This window comes from Antedon bifida, chromosome 7 (assembly GCF_963402885.1).
Source record: "Antedon bifida chromosome 7, ecAntBifi1.1, whole genome shotgun sequence".
Taxonomy (NCBI): domain Eukaryota; kingdom Metazoa; phylum Echinodermata; class Crinoidea; order Comatulida; family Antedonidae; genus Antedon; species Antedon bifida.
The window spans coordinates 2,730,254-2,744,625 of NC_136232.1; the positions used below are offsets into that span (position 1 = coordinate 2,730,254).

The window sequence follows — 14,372 nt, forward strand, 5'->3', positions numbered from 1 at the left end:
TTCCCCTCAATAGAGGTGTCCCCTGAAAAGGGTGTACCAAAGGGGGGTTCTACTGTAAGTAATAACTCTGAAATCTATATAAAAGCTATTGTCATCAAGAAACAATTTTAAACATGTCCTGTAAAATATTTAATTTGTTTTTGCAGCTTTCTGTGACTTTCAGGAAGATGATATCTGTGGTTACACTCAAGACAAAACAGATGATTTTGATTGGTCAAGAAGTAGTGGACGAACTTTGACAATACAGACTGGTCCTAGAGTTGATCATACATATGGAACATCAGAAGGTAAAAGGAATAAAAATTGACCTTTAAAACAAACCCAAACGGACCTACCACCCTGTTCATGTAATTCAAAAATTATACACATACTCGTTCCAAAGTTCTGAATATATGTATTGTCTTGATATAAAGTAAGAATTCATAGGCAATGAAGACCTGTGTAAATGTTTTAAATTGTTTTAATCTGTTTTTTAGGCTACTACATGTTCACTGATAGACGCTACTTATTGATAAATGAAGGTGATGCAGCTCGCTTGACCAGTCCAACGTATCCACCCCCATCCAATTATTATGGCTGTGTTTCTTTCTGGTATCACATGAGAGGTATGTCATAGTATACTTATTACAAACTTATCATAGATAAATTAATCACAAACACTGTATATCTGATTTACCTACAGTATAATAATGTAAAAGTAATCTTTATATTAGGAATCTGGCACATTCAAATTATAATTTCTAATTAATTAAATATTGTAATATTATGAAGCTCTTAAAAATTTTTATCTGCGCATTATTCTATATAAATTTGTTTTTGTGTTATGTAACTATGCGGTTAAACATGGTCAGTGTGCTTGATATCTATTGTTATATTTATCCAGGGGATGACATTGGTTATCTCAACACATACCTAAACGTTAATGGTGTACTCCAACAAATCTGGTCATTCGGAAACATTCAGACTGACGACTTTTGGCGTATTGCACGACAGAGTGTGTTCCTGACCGACGACTTCCAGATCATGTTTGAAGGCGTTGCAGGTCGTCAAGAAGAGGGCGATATTGCAATTGATGATGTACAGTTTTCCATTGGAATGTGTAGTGGATTTTTTGGTAAGCTGAAATTGGGACTATATGACAGAAATAAAAAAAGACAATACAATTTTCAGTGGTGAATCAAAGATTTTAAAATGGGGGAGTGCTAACAAATAATATCAATATTCTGTTAAAAATATATATCAAAAAGTATTTCATAATTTCATTTTAACAGGATCTGCCCCTGGATATGCTATAATTTTCAGGAAAATATTACTACAGTTTTTCACTTCACTGATTTTTCAGGCTCATGTACATTTGAAACTGACACATGTGGATGGACTAACGCCAAGACTGGAGATGAATTTGATTGGGTTCGACACAGTGGTGGTTCTTACTCAGATTTCACAGGCCCTTCATACGACCATACCTATGGTAACCAAAATGGTTGGTAAGTGAAAAAACAGGGAAAAAACGCAATATTTTATGTAATGATTGTACCAATGTACAATGTTTAAATAGGTCGAAACTCTAAATTCTTAAATCCAGAAATACATATACTATTATTAAAGCTGAATAATTGAATGTAATTTAAGACTAGTGATAAATTGTTGTCCAAATATACACAAACCGACAGTGGTGTTAGTAGTCTATGAGACCTGTCTACCTGTGTGTTTGCATTTAAATTTCTTACAATTTTATATTTGTAAGTTGTTTGTCATTTGCAGGTATATGTATATAGAAGCTTCGTTCCCACGCACAGCTGGAGAGCGTGCCCGTCTTGAATCTGAAGGATTCTCACCCAATGGTCCAAGGTGTTTCCAATTTTGGTATCACATGTATGGCAACTTCACAGGAACATTGAATGTAAGAAATACATTTCATTTTATAACACACCTGATTGTATTCTTGCAATTTGATTGGTCAATTGCTCTATTTGCTAATGAAATATTTGCACAATCTATCCAATAAAAAACATACATGACACCTAATTTGTCTGTGCTACTATAAAGGGTCTTTCACACCTGTTTCGGCACGGTTCTGGTCTGGTGTGGGAAAATCAAACCGAACGTGCTTGTGTAATATAGATTTAATAATAAATGAGGAATTTCTTATTTTAGCTGTTTACGGTATCAGAAAGTCAGTCAAACATAATCTGGAGTTTGTCAGGAAACCAAGGTGACAAATGGATATATGATATGGTTACTGTTAACCAACTTGATTACTTTCAGGTAGGGGTTTTTATTTTTTGGACTTTTAACTTATAATGTATACCTGAAGAGAGATGTTTTTAACAAAACCTTAAAATTGATAAAATTCCTTTACTGTATTGTCCAGTATTGTACGTCTGTATCTTCTGTATCTATCTCTGTAACATTTTTATCTTATCCTACAGTATGTGTTTATAATTGCTTGATTTGTTGTTGTTTGTTTCTTGTGAACTTTATTCAATCAGTGATAATAATTGTTTTATTCATAATAATGATAACCATAATATACGTGTAGTATAGTGATATTACAAAAAATATTAATTATAAGATATATATAGTGATTATTTACAGTTGAATCATGTATTTAACTAATTTACTACTATGTAAAGTTAGTGAAAATATTTTTTATTGCTATTTTCATGCTTGTATCGCCTACTATTTGTGTGCCATGTTATCCCCAGTTGTCAATAAAGAATAATAATAAATAATAAAAGTGTATATACATTTATTTTATAGCTTGCATTTGAAGCCGTTGTTGGTGACAACCATCAGGGTGATATTGCTATTGATGACCTGGACTCTATTGATGGATCCTGTCTGAACATTGTACCAACACCTACTGGGCCTGGAGGTCAATTTGACTGCGGTGATGGCACTACTATCCCCATGAGCAACCAGTGTGATTTTGTCAGGCAATGCAGTGTGAATAATGATGAAGCTGATTGCGGTGAGAATTTGTTACTTTGAGTAAATCTGATTAAGATCCACACTTGTTCCATTTAATGGTACAGAAGATGGTGTCATAAATCGTATAAAAAGGAGGTTCTGATGTATTATATTTACTTACTATGTTTATATTTAGTAGAAATGTATTGTTTGTATGTGGATGACACATATTGTGCTAAATATATGATAATTATAATTGTATTCATTCTTACAGGAGAATGTGATTTTGAGCGTGACCAGTGTCGCTTTGCGGACATCAGTACTGGTCAATTCAAGTGGTATCGTCGCAACAATGCAACTGATACCCCTGCTACTGGTCCTGGATCTGACCACACTAGCCTCTTTGGTGATGGCTTTTACATGGTTGTTGATGCTAATCAAGGCCAGTTTAACAGCTTTGCTGAGCTACAAGGACCCACGCTGCAGCAAACATCTTCCAGTTGTGAAGTTCAATTCTGGTATCACATGTTTGGAGCTGGTGAGTTATTTGGCCTTACTGTATTTTAATTAAGTATATAGTTGTAACAACTTCTTTTTCCTGTATGTCTATCTTAGACCATTAACAATATTTTCAAGATATTGAAATTGTCAATTATAATTCTTTTACATAAGCTTTTAAGTTAATAATAATATGTTGTCTTTCACAACACTTCACATGCATATATTGTTGAAATTCAGAAAGAATTTTGCTTTATGTATTTTAGACATTGGCACTTTGATGTTGGCCCTCAATTCCAACAATGAGAGAACACGCGTTTTCCAGATGTCAGGGAATCAGAGTCCCAACTGGCTGCGAGCTCGAGTAGGCATAGGAAGGCTATCATCACCATTCCAGATGTCATTTGAAGCTGTCAGAAGCTTCAGTGTTGTTGGTGACATCGCCCTTGATGACGTCACTTTGAGGAACTGTGCATTGCCTCCACGTCAAACTCAGTGTCTTGACACTGACATTCAGTTCCGTTGCTCCAGTGGTGCCTGTGTTTACAACTCATATTTATGTGATCTCACGGATGATTGCGGTGATAACTCTGATGAAATGCAGTGTTGTAAGTGCAGTATTCTTGATATAATATCTTTATTTTTTTTTATCTATGAATGGTTATTTAAGTAATTTCTTTAGGATTTAACCTTACCTTACCTAACTCTGAGTTAGTAAAAACATTGATAGACTAGACACTAAAATTATATTTACCATTAACTTAACAATATTTTGCTATTAATATGTTATTCTAATACCCCACTTAAAAAGGATCTTTTAGTTACTTGACACAATGCTAGAACAATAACAAAGCAACAGATATATTACAGTCAATAGGTATCGTTACAATTCCAGAATTTATCAAGGCAATGTTTGATTAGTTTTGAAGAATTTCAGATGATCGTGTCACTCATATAGTTTTCTGTTGTTATTATACCATCCCAATACTAATATTCTTACTACTATATGAGCACCTTTTTCCTATATTTCCCTACAGCTACTTACATGACTTGTGATTTTGAGAGTGACCTCTGTGATTGGTCACAACTAAGAAGTGACGATTTTGACTATACACGAACGTCATCAGCACTGACATCAAACGCTGCTGCACCAAGTCGTGATCACTCCCGTGGCACAAGCGCTGGTTACTATTTATACATTGATCAGAGAACCCCACGTGTAAAGGGTGACAAAGCACGTATTGGAAGTCCGAACTTTGACAGTAATTCTAAAGATTGCTTTGTAAGTAATTCATAAAAGAAGTAGTGTGTATTTAATGACCTTTGACCCATCACACAGTATCATAAAAGAATATCCTTTCACCATTACTCACCAAAGCTCTTACAAAACACTTCGATATAAAATTGCGTATACTATACTATTCATTCATTTTTCAGATGCGTATGTATTACCACATGTGGGGTAGTGATGTCGGTAGCCTGAATGTTTATACAACATCCTATCGAGGAGGACCACTCAACCTTGTCTGGTCTCGCACCGGAGCCGGAGGAGACTACTATGATCGTGCAGAAATTGAGCTTATTGAATTTGATCACTTTCAGGTAATATAACAAAGATAATAGCTAACTATTTTGATCCTCCATGTGTCTGGATGCTAGCAGTAGCAAAAAGAGCGATTAAAGAGCAAATGTACAAACTATATCTCTTTCAGGTTATTATAGAGGCCACTGTTGGTAATGGTGATGATGGTGCCATTGGTATCGATGACATCAGCTTTGTACCAGAGTGTGTTGTCTACACTGGTATACTTCCAGTTGGCACTACTCCAGTTCCAGTACCAAATCCTTGTGGAGATAATTTCTTTAATTGTGGAGATGGTCTGACCTGTCTCCCTATGGATCAGGTTTGTGACTTCTTGGAACAATGTCCAACTGGAAATGATGAAAAGAAATGTGGTATGTTTAATTCAATTCAATAATGAATTAAATCAACAAATAGAAACAGTAGGTTTCCACCAACTTCCATTACCAATATGGTTGCCTCATAGATTTTATCATTTTATTTTTAAAGGTCAATGTGAATTTGATAATGCTGACCTTTGTGGTTTAAGAGATGACAGTAGAGGGCAGTTTGTGTGGAGGAGAGAAAAGGGTGGCAACAAACCCAATCAACCAGCGTTGGATCATCACAACGATAACAACAGTAATTATACTAATACTTTTTAATGTAGTCAATAATCAAACTTATGTAAATTAAAAACTAGACCCAAGCTGAAGCTAATTACAAATACCCAGAAAAATATTTGTAGAAAATGTAAGTGTATAACAGTGGGCAGACCTCAATTGAAACGCAGAATAAAAATGCAATTTGTATTGTTTGTTTTCCTGTCTTTAGGCCCTGGCTTCTACATGGCTGTAGAAGGCACCAACTCACAGTTCTACAGTGCTGCTTACCTAGTCACACCAACATTCGGAGCAATTGGTTCTGGGTGTCAGGTGGAATTCTATTACCACATGCGTGGAGCTGACACTGGTGAACTTGCTCTGTGGGTTCAAAGTTCAACCAACACTTTCGACAGCTACAAGGCTTTCTCCATATTCAATGCTAAGGGTAACAAGTGGGTTCAGGCTGTGGTAGCCGTAGGAGAACACCCTGCTGGATATCACGTAAGTAATACATTTTCTTGTAAAGCTCTGTCTATACACTATCAAAGTTTATGTGATGTAATGTAATGTGCTCATATATGGACACAATGATGTCATATCACTACCATATTTGTGTGCATCACAATCAGTTTGTCTAATTAGTTTGATAGCATAGACAGCGCTTAAAACGATCTCTACTGATTATTATTACTTTTAAAATGTGATGTGGACTATTAGACTTAATTATTACCTATAACTAAAAACCACTTTCTTTAATGAAATATATTTAAACTTTTCTCTCTTTTACTTTTTAACCAGTATTCGTTATAGCTTACAGTGCTTTTGAATAAAATACCCCTTCACAGTTTCATATGTTGCATTTGTTTCTTTTTATTAGTTTGAGATAGAAGCAGATCCTGACTTTGCTGTTGGATCTGTTAACACCAACGTTGCCATAGATGGCATCACATACTACAACTGCCACAGTACTGATGTTCCTTCTACAAGTGGTAAGATACATATTATCAGTGAGAATGTTCTGTGTTCAAATATGTTAATTGATTCTGGATTTTTATTTGGACATAATAATATTTGTTTACAGAAATGGATTGCACATTTGAGAATGATTTATGTGGATGGTATCAGGACAGTAACGATGAATTTGATTGGACAAGAACTAACAGTCAGACTCCATCAACAACAACAGGCCCTGGATTTGATCACACTTTGGGGAGTGGTGAGTTTGATTTTATTTAATTGATCATGAATACATAGAAGGAGACTGAAGAAGCATATTGGACACTGATTTATTTACAAGGCTATGAATTGAGAAATTAAATACAGTATATTAATAAATTAACTGTTTTTCCAAACTTGTTTACACCATTACAGTAGCAACATAAACCAATAAAGATTGGCTGTCTAAGCCCTTCCACCTCCACATTCAATTGAATCTGCCAATCTTTGCAACTATCCTAACTGAAGCATAGGATTGATTGAATTACAAATGGTTGATTGGTTGGTTTTACTTCTTTTCTTTTATCTTTACCATAAACTCCAAACAAACATAATATTATATATTATATTATTTAGGTTATTACTTGTACATTGAAACTTCTTCACCAACCCTACCTGGATACCGTGCTCGTCTGGTATCCCATCCACAAGTTGGTTACACAAATAATAATAAGCAGGGCTGCTTCAGTTTCTGGTATCACATGTTTGGCTTGTCTATTGACACACTCAACGTCTATCTCAAACAAGCAAGTGTTGAAACAAGACTGTGGACAAGGTATCAGACCCAAGGAAACCAGTGGCTCAAAGCAGAACTGACTATTGTCAGTACGAAAAAGAGTTGGCAGGTAATTCTTGCTTTTTTATTCCAATTACATTTATTGTATATCCTTCATGTATTTAGGCTCGTTTGTACCAACACATTTATTTAATAAAATTCCCAGACAAAAACATATAAATCTGTTGCATACCTTTTTATAATAGATTAAAGACACGTTTCCTGCAATCTTTGACGTTTTGTAAAAATAATGAACCTTTTTATAATAGATTAATACAAGACATATTGTAATTGGTAAGTGATGATTTTGGTTTTGTACACTATATTTACATTAATATATTAGACCAATAATGATACTTTTGTCTGGCAGATTGTGTTTGAAGCAATCCGAGGTGATACCTTCACTGGTGATATCGCCATAGATGACACATTCTTGGAGGAAGGACCATGTAAACCTACAAGTTAGTAATCTATTTTGTTAAAGTAAACAAATATACAGTATCTTTCAACAGAATTGTATTCCTATCATTAAATTAAAATTTTATTATTAGTACTATAATACAGTATGTTATAATTTTTTTCAGAGGAATGCAATTTTGAAACTGGTTACTGCTCCTGGACACAAGATGATACCGATGATTTTGATTGGTCGATAGGTAACAACGGCACAGCATCATTAGGCACTGGACCACAGATTGATCATACCATGGGTACCGAAACTGGTAAGACTGCTTTTAATTATGATTTTTTATTTTTAATGTTGAATTATATATACAGTATTTTATATTTGAAGTAGCTATGTAAACAATAATCTTTTAATCATACAATTCTTTATTTTATTTTGCTTTTTTTATAACAGCTGTCTCACATTCTTTCTTTAAACAAAGAAGTGTTGAAGCCATGTCCTTAAAACATTATTTTACAATTGAAGTTATAACAGGCTTCTTTATTATGCAAAAAACAAAAGAATAGAAAAAACAATAGAATCATTCATGTATAAAATTTATGAAAATTCAAATTAAACAATTTTAAAATACTTTTTAAATTAATTTTATTACATTAACTTGTTAAAGTATTTATTAAGAAGTATAAATTTAGTACTACAGAATTAATTATCATGGAATACTTTGTAAATAAGACATAGTTAATTATATGTGCACCATTAGAAATGTTGACACCTATATTGTAACAATAGATTTGTAGCAAATATACTCCAAAGAATAGTTGGTCAGTATCGCTTCTCGGCCTTTTGGCTAAGATCATGTGTAGTATCTGTTCTTTTCAGCTTAATATCTGAAACGCTGCTCATCGAGTAGCTTCTATATTAAACTGATTTTTGAACCTAGGCCATGGAATAGGAGCTTGCTCCATCCTGGCCACGGGTTGGCCTGGTATTGCAGTACCTCCAGGATCGGCCCATCCTCTAAAGAGGAAATAATCTATTAAAAACAGAATTTTCGACTTCCACTTCTTAAACTAATTTTGCACTAAGCAAGTTTGTTCGTGCAAATACAATGCTTTGCAGAGAAAAACAGTTGTGCTACCCTTCACTACAAGAGCAAGTAGCTGTGATTTTCATGTTCATTCGTTGTCTGTTGAACTTTTCGATTCACAGGAGTGCTCATGAACGCGTCAGCTCATTTTCTGAGCTCCGATTGGTTGTGCATTTTTTCACTTCGTACAAAGTACAAACAATGCGAACTACTAAACTCAATGAAGTAGAATTCTTTACATAAGGGAGTATGACAGACAGAAACGTGCGCAAACAAATTTGCTTAGTGGAAAATCGGTTTTAAAATGATAATGAACATCTGGGTTTCAATGATTAATTTTTCCCTTCTCCTTCAGGAATGTTTGCCTACATTGAAACATCATCACCACGAGTTAGTGGTGATATTGCTCGTATCATCAGTCCCGTTTTTGACGACACTTTTGGGGAGTGTATGCGCTTCTGGTTCCATATGTATGGTTCTGGAATTGGTAGTCTACGTGTTCGAGCCTTAGACACTATCACCAATGTGTATACTGATTTCTTTGAAGTGAATAGTAAGTATTAGTGATAAGATAAATATTTCCTTTTTTAATAATAATCACTTATATCATTGTTAAAAAATATTGGCTAGTGTACAGAAGAAAATATAACATGACACTGATCTGACTGAGCTCACCTTGCCAAGATAGGAACTCGTAACAGTCGTTTGATCTTATGTCTGGCTGCAACAAATATCAACAGCACCGTACAATGTACATATTCTCTGCAGCGCGCATTGTCCGTTAAGGGGCATGGGACTGATCGTGTGTTATAGTACACATCAACCCTTTGATCTCCTGATCCTGTTGTTAGATTGCCTTGTTGTAGCTAGTACTTTGTTCTTTATAACATGCCTTTAAGTACCAGATGTCTCATATTTAAAAATAATTGTACTTCTTTAGTTAAGTCAACCTAAATGTAAATAGATTGTATAGTAACTTTTGTTTATTATGTACTGTTTATTCTATAGATATGATGTTTGAAATAATGATAAATGAATGAATAAGGCATACTGAGAATCCTAATATCAAATATTATTTTAAAGGATATCATTTCAATGATTTGTAAAAAGTAAATATTTCATGTTCGTTTTCAAATCTATAGGCTACAATGACAATGCTTGGCGATTTGCTCAAACTACCATCAAGGTTGGACATGCATATAATGTAGTGATAGAAGGGGAAGTAGGCTCCAACTATCAGGGTGACATAGCCGTGGATGATGTCTCCATTGTACCAGGAACATGTGGAAGGAGAGGTATGTTTTAAATTAGTTTCATTCTGTTGTTTTTTTGTAATAAATATTGTTATATACTGTATTCAAATATAGTACTGCATTTGAAGCAATGATATTGTTTTGTAATTTTATTTATTACTGCATTTGAACTTCCTAACAAAAAAATTAAAACATATTTTAGTTTAACCTAAGTGATATATATTAGAAGAAAAAAAACACAACAAACTTGTAAATTCTATGTATTTACAAGTTACAAGGAGTTGTTAATTAACATTTTCTTCAAACAATACACAGTTTTGGCAAACCCATATTGAAATACAATGAGTTTTTGTTCCTGCATTGTTGTCCTTGCAGATTCTTTTCATCCTGGAAGCTATTACAATAGAGTCATTCATGTGTAAAGCTCATGAATATTCAAATTATGTTGAATATTACATTATTTATTATTTTTATTTATTTATTAAAATATGTTTTGATAAAAAATGAATTAGGAAATAGTAATTAGAATAGAATATTGTAAATTAGTATTTTATTACTACTACTACTAGTGATTATTGTAATGTGTAAACAAACATTACTTTGATTACTGCATTCAACACCATTACTGCAACATTAACACTGTAACAGACATACTCTAGTTTCATTGTAGTCAGTATCGCTTCTCGGCCTTTTGGCTAAGATCATGTGTAGTATCTGTTCTTTTCAGCTTAATATCTGAAACGCTGCTCATTGAGTAGCTTCTATATTAAACTGATTTTTGAACCTAGGCCATGGAATAGGAGCTTGCTCCATCCTGGCCACGGGTTGGCCTGGTATTGCAGTACCTCCAGGATCGGCCCATCCTCTAAAGAGGAAATAATTTAATAAAAACAGAACGGTATATATGTCATATAATCAAAATTTTATATGTGCAATTTTTGAGCTTTTTGTTACACTTTTTTTATTTGATCTGTAATTCAGGTTTCTGTGACTTTGAAATTGACAAATGTGGTTGGATTAATGAGCCTACATTGGATAGCTTTGATTGGCTACGGAATGCAGGGAGCACTCCAAGTGCATACACAGGCCCGACCATTGATCATACTAGTGGAACATCATTTGGTAAAGTTTATTATTATTTTAACAGATGTGTTGTCCCCCAGAAACATAAACAATGAAGATTAGTAAAATCAGACTTTAAATATACCATTTTGTAATTTTGAAGTTATTATAAGTGAAAACTTTTTTTTTTTTTTACGTGAAGTGATTAACTTAAATGTCTTCAATTATTGGAAATGCTTCTGTATGCAAGTAGTTGTCTTTAAATGATGTTAATATTTTTATGTGATTTTGGAAATCGTATAACCTCTTGGGTACCTGTATACCTCCTGTGTACTTATTTTGTACCTGTTCCACCTAAAACCTGGTGAACTATTGTGATATCTTTTTTTTGTACTACAGGCTACTACATGTTTGTTGAGATGAGTTCTGGAAATCTAGGAGTAGGGTCTAATGCTATGTTTGTATCAGAACACCTTCCTAGCACAAATGATGCTTGTTTATACTTCTGGTATCACATGTATGGTCAAGGTAATTATTACACACTCTTCAAAATATACACTACATTGATTAATTAAATGGAATGGTACTACTACTGGGTACCACCTTTTACTGTCAAAAGAGGTCCACACCCTCATGTATTTAGAACACATTGTTTGGTATGTGTAGGCCTATGAATAATTGCCTTTCATTGGTCAACGATATTACAATAGAGTCATTCAGGCATTAAGCTCATGAATATTCAAACATTTAAGTATTATAAAATATAATAAATATATTAATATTTAATGAAGTATATTAAATAAAGCTTATTTTTTTATAAGAAATAAAATAGGATGAGAAATATTCTTATGATATAGTAGTACAAATAATTCTTTTAATTGACAAAAGTTTAAAATGCCACTACTACAATTCAACACCAATATTGCAACAGCAAGGTTGTAGCAAGTATACCTTTTATGTTAATTATCTGTATCGCTTCTCGGCCTTTTGGCTAAGATCATGTGTAGTATCTGTTCTTTTCAGCTTAATATCTGAAACGCTGCTCATCGAGTAGCTTCTATATTAAACTGATTTTTGAACCTAGGCCATGGAATAGGAGCTTGCTCCATCCTGGCTACGGGTTGACCTGGTATTGCAGTACCTCCAGGATCGGCCCATCCTCTAAAGAGGAAATAATCTAATAAAAACAGAATTTTCAACTTCCACTTTTTAAACTAATTTTGCACTAGGCAAGTTTGTCCCTACATATACAAATGCTTATAAAAATAGAAACAAATAGAACATTTTATCACTAGGAACTGGAGATTTGAATGTTTACATCAAAGATGACCAGGGTAACATGAGAATAATTTGGACACTTTTTGGTGACCAAGGAGACAAATGGTTCCAGGGTATTTCAAATCTTGTTAGCTCAACAGAATTTCAGGTAAAATTAATATACCTTAACAATACCTTAACAATAGAGAGCATAGTTGCTTTTTAAAGTTAGAGTTGCATAGACTACCCTCTTTAAATATTGTTGAAATAAATTAAAAAGCACCTTAAATCTTATTTTAATATTTTTTCTTGGCATCAACACCATTGGTTTGGAACCAGCTTCCACTCTATGTCTGTCAATGTAAATCTTAAGTCACTTTATTACTAATATCTAAATACTGCATTTATGTTTAGATTGTTTTTGAGGCTACTTATGGAACCGATTATACTGGTGACATTGCTTTAGATGACATAGATATTGAGGCTGTTGGCTGCCCTGGACAAGGAATACAGACAACACTTGCCCCAGCGTTATGTAAGTATACATTTAAAAAAAATTATTTATATTCTTCACAGCAATTTGGCCTTTCATCACGCTTCATTACTTGTCAGATCTGAAAGGTCATGGTTTGTCTGAAAAAAATTGGCCTAAGACGACCTAGGCTAAGTTTAGGGCTTTCGCTCTCTGCGGTTGAAATCAAATATTGCAGGCGACGATGGTATACTGCATAGACCGTAGGAGGTCTTTTGTTATCCAATGAGTACCCAACTTTAAAATTTCTAGTTAAGGATAATGATGTTCTTATAGTAATAAGTATGATTATATTCCATAACTTCCTACGAGTAGAACTGACATTGCAGAATACAAATGGAACAGTACAGTCTAAAGTATTTCCTCGATTATGTAAACGTGCATTACAAGTATAGTACAATTTGGAGATCACAGCTCACCCACAGTGTGCACTGTGGCTGCTGTGGGTGGGCTGTGTTTTTGTTTTGAGTTCGTGTTGTGTCCGTTGGATATTGTGCTCCGCCAACAGAGCAAACAGAATTTTTTTCTTAAAACAAATGACAATAAATGATACTTGACTTAAGAAATAAATACTGTAACAGTGTCAGAGATGACCTAAAGCTCTGTCTACACTATCAAACTTATGTGACAAAAAATGAGATGTGCTCATATATAGTGTGTTACAACTATAATCTCATTCTAAGAAAAGAAGTAGTAGAACTTTCTACCATTTACACCACACTTGAGTACAGATACATTCCTTGTGACCAAAAAGATGGTGATACTTGTGTAATTACAGCACTGTTGTATTGAGTGTATTGGATCATTAATTGTCCATGTTTGTTTTTTTCAGCAATGAATTGCCAATTTGAGACGGGTTTGTGTAATTACCAACAACTAAACGATGATGAATTCAACTGGACACGAAACAAAGGCTCAACATCTAGTACAGATACTGGACCTTCAACTGATCATACCTTAGGAACAGGTCGGTGCTGCATCTATTTATGTGGAATATCTTTTATACAGTTATTATTAGCACAGTGATGTATTACTGCACAGTAAATTAAATAGTTGTCTTTTTTCAAGTCTTTTTAGTTGTACCAATTCTGTATGTACATTTGTCATTGCTTTTTTTTATAACAATGTTTGGAAAATGTCTGTAAGTCTGATTCTATTCTAGTTTTGGTAGAAATAAATATTCGTTTTACTTTTATTTGTTTTATTATCTTTGCATTTAGTACACAATTTTATTGTCATTGAACTTTGATTTTGCTCCGACAGATATGGTCTTCTAGAGAGAGACAACCTGTGTTTTGCATGATCTGTTATACTTTTTAATAACTTTATTTTTTTTTTCTAGGTTACTATATCTATGTTGAAGCATCTAGTCCACGGGTAGCAGGTGATAGAGCACGAATCATGACTCCAACACAAAACCCAACGAC

The 14,372-nt window shown here is 33.8% G+C and overlaps 1 protein-coding gene and 3 non-coding genes across 4 annotated transcripts; all 4 read left to right on the forward strand.

Annotated features, from left to right (window-relative positions):
* Positions 1-484: 484 nt before the first annotated feature.
* On the forward strand, positions 485-14,222 carry LOC144848349 (MAM and LDL-receptor class A domain-containing protein 2-like). Its single transcript, XM_078705068.1, has 26 exons — positions 485-605; positions 884-1,114; positions 1,343-1,487; positions 1,765-1,903; positions 2,158-2,268; positions 2,764-2,974; positions 3,188-3,451; positions 3,678-4,019; positions 4,449-4,693; positions 4,849-5,013; positions 5,124-5,367; positions 5,483-5,614; positions 5,807-6,078; positions 6,455-6,566; positions 6,659-6,793; positions 7,150-7,418; positions 7,719-7,809; positions 7,933-8,070; positions 9,197-9,394; positions 9,984-10,136; positions 11,076-11,216; positions 11,556-11,684; positions 12,452-12,582; positions 12,828-12,948; positions 13,778-13,912; positions 14,209-14,222. The coding sequence occupies exons 1-26, from the start codon at positions 485-487 to the stop codon at positions 14,220-14,222; spliced, it is 4,389 nt and encodes a 1,462-aa protein (XP_078561194.1).
* Positions 8,582-8,773, forward strand: LOC144849288 (U2 spliceosomal RNA). Its single transcript, XR_013613972.1, has one exon. It is a non-coding gene; the product is annotated as a U2 spliceosomal RNA (small nuclear RNA).
* Positions 10,770-10,961, forward strand: LOC144849287 (U2 spliceosomal RNA). Its single transcript, XR_013613971.1, has one exon. It is a non-coding gene; the product is annotated as a U2 spliceosomal RNA (small nuclear RNA).
* Positions 12,128-12,319, forward strand: LOC144849289 (U2 spliceosomal RNA). The gene has a single exon (XR_013613973.1). It is a non-coding gene; the product is annotated as a U2 spliceosomal RNA (small nuclear RNA).
* Positions 14,223-14,372: the final 150 nt, after the last annotated feature.

Bases quoted from the DNA above. Each gene is read 5' to 3' on its own strand.
- LOC144848349 (XM_078705068.1), top strand. From the start codon at position 485: ATGTTCACTGATAGACGCTACTTATTGATAAATGAAGGTGATGCAGCT. The intron at 3,452-3,677 runs GTGAGTTATTTG...TATGTATTTTAG, and splicing joins GTATCACATGTTTGGAGCTG to ACATTGGCACTTTGATGTTG. The intron at 5,615-5,806 runs GTAATTATACTA...TCCTGTCTTTAG, and splicing joins TCATCACAACGATAACAACA to GCCCTGGCTTCTACATGGCT.